Source organism: Acanthochromis polyacanthus, chromosome 8 (assembly GCF_021347895.1).
Source record: "Acanthochromis polyacanthus isolate Apoly-LR-REF ecotype Palm Island chromosome 8, KAUST_Apoly_ChrSc, whole genome shotgun sequence".
NCBI lineage: Eukaryota > Metazoa > Chordata > Actinopteri > Pomacentridae > Acanthochromis > Acanthochromis polyacanthus.
The window spans coordinates 12,922,631-12,927,039 of NC_067120.1; the positions used below are offsets into that span (position 1 = coordinate 12,922,631).

At 46.3% G+C, this 4,409-nt stretch overlaps 1 protein-coding gene across 1 annotated transcript; it reads left to right on the forward strand.

The window, feature by feature from the left end:
* Nucleotides 1–770: 770 nt before the first annotated feature.
* On the forward strand, nucleotides 771–3,906 carry LOC110953740 (leucine-rich repeat-containing protein 10B). Its single transcript, XM_022197885.2, has one exon. The coding sequence runs from the start codon at nucleotides 2,402–2,404 to the stop codon at nucleotides 3,608–3,610; it is 1,209 nt and encodes a 402-aa protein (XP_022053577.1). The 5' UTR covers nucleotides 771–2,401; the 3' UTR covers nucleotides 3,611–3,906.
* Nucleotides 3,907–4,409: the final 503 nt, after the last annotated feature.

A 4,409-nucleotide genomic window follows, 5' to 3' on the forward strand; every position in this document is an offset into this window, starting at 1 on the left:
GCTTTTTGGTAAGGCACATCAACTCTATGTTCATAGACTCAAAAACCAAGCATACGAAGAAAAGAACACTGTCCCTACGGCGAAACATGGAGGAGGCTCAGTAATGTTTTGGGGCTGCTTTGCTGCATCTGGCACAGGGTGTCTTGAAAGTGTGCAAGGTACGATGAAATCTGAAGACTATCAAGGCATTCTGGAGAGAAATGTGCTGCCTAGTGTCAGAAAGCTTGGTCTCAGTCGCAGGTCATGGGTCTTCCAACAGGACAACGATCCAAAACACACAGCCAAAAACACCCAAGAATGGCTGAGAGAAAAGCGTTGGACTATTCTAAAGTGGCCTTCTATGAGCCCAGATCTGAATCCCATTGAACATATGTGGAAGGAGCTGAAACATGCCATTTGGAGAAGACACCCATCAAACCTGAGACAACTGGAGCTGTTTGCTCATGAGGAGTGGGCCAAAATACCTGTTGACAGCTGCAGAACGCTCATTGACAAATACAGAAATCGTTTAATTGCAGTGATTGCCTCAAAAGGTTGTGCAACAAAATATTAAGTTATGGGTACCATCATTTTTGTCCAGCCCTATTTCATTAGTTTGTTTTTTAAAATAATTATGTTAATCAACAATTCAAAAGTGATGGCTGATTTTGATTATTTAATTTTCAATAATTTTTTATTTATTGTTACTTTTGTGAGTTTCAAGTGATTTCAGTGAGAATTGTGGGTTTTTCCTTCTTTAACTGAGGGGTACCAACAATTTTGTCCACGTGTGTATATATTTGCACATATGAGATATTGGGATAACAACAACAAGAATAACAACAATAAGATTAATAACTGATGCATGCAAAATAACTGACCAAATGTCTTGCGTAATGGTGTGTGCATGTTTTTAGTGTGTGTGTGGTGTGTGTAGACCTAATATTGCATATAAGAATAAGTTTATTATTTTAATGTTTAACCCTGAACACGATGCAGTTCTCTTTAAAAAAAAAAAAAGTGTTTCAAAAGCTGCCTTGTCAGTCAGTGGGGACTGAAGAGAGAAAGTTTTATTGCTGTCATCGCTTTTCTTTTTTTTAAATAGGCTTCTGCTAACACACACACACACACACACACACACACACACACACACACACACACACACACACACACACACACACACACACACACACACACACACACACACACACACACACACACTGTGTATTCCTATCCTTGTGGGGACATACCATTGACTCCCATTCATATCTAACCCCTAACCCTTACCCTAACCCTAACCTTAAACCAGACCAAAACAATTCCTAACCCTAAAGAAACGTTTTTGCACTTTTACTTTTTTCAGTAACAACAACATGGTCAAGAAAACACTGTTTCCCCTCATGGGGACCCAAATGAGGTCCCCACAAATGACATTTCCTTTGGTTTTCCTATGGTTGTGAGGACATTAGGTCCCCACAACCCCTACAATTACCCGCCCACACACACACACACACACACACACACACACACACACACACACACACACACACACACACACAGACCATGTGATGTGATGTCCCCTGTTCCTGTTACAGAGGGAGGGAGGGAGGCAGCAGTTGAATGTAAACTGATGGAGGGAAGCGGCCAACATCACGGGCAGAGACTCTGTCAGTCAGCTGCTGCAATTTTCCAATATGTGCAATTTCTTTTCTCCAGCGTGGATTGTAACTCCGGCAGACCTCGGCCTCTAATGGGGAGCAGCCGCATTAACTAGTGGGCACACTTCCATTAACTGTTTTTTCTTTGCCGCCGGCCAGGTCAGCGAGCTGCGCACACACTGTGGGTTTATCCAGCGACTCCCGGCAGGAAGAGGGGCTGCAGAGCGACTATTTAGTGCCCTAAAGTGGCCCTTTTTTCCTCTCCTGTTCTGATAGAGAGACACCGGATGACGTGAACAGGTGACCTGAAAGCTGAGTGCTATCTTTCTCTTTAAAAGCCTGGAGGAAGTCTGAGAGAGCAGAAGAGGGTAAGGACTGCAAGGATTCAATTTCTGCTCAAAATTCAGCTGCACTTTGTTGAGCTCGACTACCTGCAACACTATTACTTTTATTATTACTATTACTACTACTACTACTACTATTACTACTACTACTACCATTACTATTACTCTACAGCTTCATAGATCCTCCACCGCTGATATTTTCTTTTAAATAGATGAAGCCACCAAGAGATACTTGACAAAGTGCGGTAGCATGGCTGCAACAGTGTTAATTAGTGTGGACTGTAATGCTGTTTGCAGCCGGTGGGTTCAGCCACAAAACAACAGCCGCTGCCAGGCTGAGGGTTAACTAGTCGCAAACGCTGCCTCATCAGATGACTCTGTCCTGACTCACATAGGAGTCAGGGGCTGCAGGCCACAGTAATGGGCAACTCCTCCAGGAAGGAAGAAGAGGAAGAAGGAGGAGGAGGAGAAGAGGAGGCAGCGAAGGATGGAGAGGAAGAAGAGATCACAGAGAAGAAGAAAGAAGAGGAGGTGGAGGAGGAACTTCCATTAGGAGTGGAGGAGCTGTTGGAGAGCGGAGATCCCGTGCTGGACTTGAGCTACCGTAAGTTCAAGCGTCTTCCGTCGCGTGTTTGTGGACTGCTGCACCTGGAGAAGCTTTATGTTTGTGGGAACAGCCTGCGCACGCTGCCGGACAGCATCACCCAGCTGCAGGGTCTAAAGATACTCGCCCTGGACTTCAACAAGATGGAAGATGTTCCGCCGGCCGTTTGTCAGCTCACCAACCTCACCCGCCTCTACCTGGGCAGCAACCGGCTCATGAGCCTCCCCCCGGAGCTGACAAACCTGCAGAGCCTGCGCTGCCTGTGGGTGGAGAGCAACTACTTCCAGAGGTTTCCCCGCGAACTCTATGACCTGCCCAATCTGAAGTCTCTGCAGATCGGGGACAACCGGCTGAAGACGCTGCCTCCAGACCTCTGGCGCATGGAGGCTCTGAGGGGATTATGGCTCTACGGGAACCGCTTTGAGACCTTCCCCAAAGTCCTGCTGCGCATGGAGTTTTTGGAGATCTTAGACATGGATCGCAACAAGATATCAGAGTTTCCCAGCCTGAAGCGCCTCAAAGCCCTGCGCCTTTTCTCCTACGACCACAACCCAGTGAAAGAGCCTCCTAAAGTGGGCGAGGAGGTGCTTCTGGTCGGGGAAGGGGCTGCAGAGTTTTTGGAGGAGCGCGAGGCCAGGAAGGAGAGACGCCGAAAGGCTGCAGAGAGAGAGGCAGAGGAGCTGGCGATGGCCGGAGAGGAGCCGGTGATTCACGGCATCCTGAAGAACAGCAGCTCCAACTCAAAGCAGGCAACAAGTGAAGCTGCAGTGACCATAGAGGGAACAGATGATATAGAGGGAGAGAACCCAGGGAGGGAGGATGAGGGAGGGTGCATGGAATACGGCGGAGCTGAGCTGGAATATAATGAAGACGGGGTGGAATATGAGACAGAAGAGCTGATATGTGAGGGAGAAGGGTTTGAGTACGAGGGAGAGGAGCTGGAGTACGAGAGGGCTCAGATGGACTATGAGTATGAGGACAGGGAGGAGCTGGAGGACATGGGGAGACTAGATGAAGGGGCGTGAAAAAAAAGCCTCAAACATCCAGATGATCTGCAGACAGGTGGATGAAAATCCAAAAGAAACACTTCTGAGAGAGACTAACAGAGAGAGTGTGAGATTTTCTTAGCTGTGCTGCTAATTTATGACCTGTTAAACTGTGAAAATAAATGAGCCGGGCATTATGTTTCTATAAACTGTGACATCTCACAAATGACCAGAACAGAGCAGGACTCAGGTGGAGAGTGTGTGTGTGTGTGTGTTTACAGTGTGTATGGTCCTTTTTCCATCATTAAATATTAACTGGGTTGATAAAGTCAGCATCAATCACTTGTGGGAAAATTTTTCTTAGCCGCTGAAACCACCAGCCACTGTTTACTCGACTGACACACTGTAGTATTTCCACAGAATCATGGTCAGTGTCTGTTTTATGTGCTTGCCAGCGCACCTCGCCTTGGCTCACTGCTATTTTTACAAACATGTGTGCATGTAAATGGGTGTATTGGACTTAGATTTGCAAAATATTTATGAAATGCTAAACACAAACCCCCACCAACCCTCGTCAGTGTTGTGTAAGCAGCCCTGTGAGTGTCAGAGCCAAGAAAGAGACAAGCAGGATTATGAGAGGGATGAATAGCTGGGGTGCTTCACCATAAAAGGTAAGTCCACAGGGAGGCTTCAAATATGAAATGGACTGATAAAAAAATAAAGAAATCAAGCAGAAGATTTTTACTGATATAAAAAACTAAAGCCCCCTGCAGGTCAGAGACTCAGGTTGGTTGTGGCCTTTGTATATTCCTTTTTGTCTGTGAATTCACCTTTCCTT

What these genes read in the sequence shown, in the direction of transcription:
- LOC110953740 (XM_022197885.2), top strand. Translation starts at nt 2,402, where the DNA reads ATGGGCAACTCCTCCAGGAAGGAAGAAGAGGAAGAAGGAGGAGGAGGA.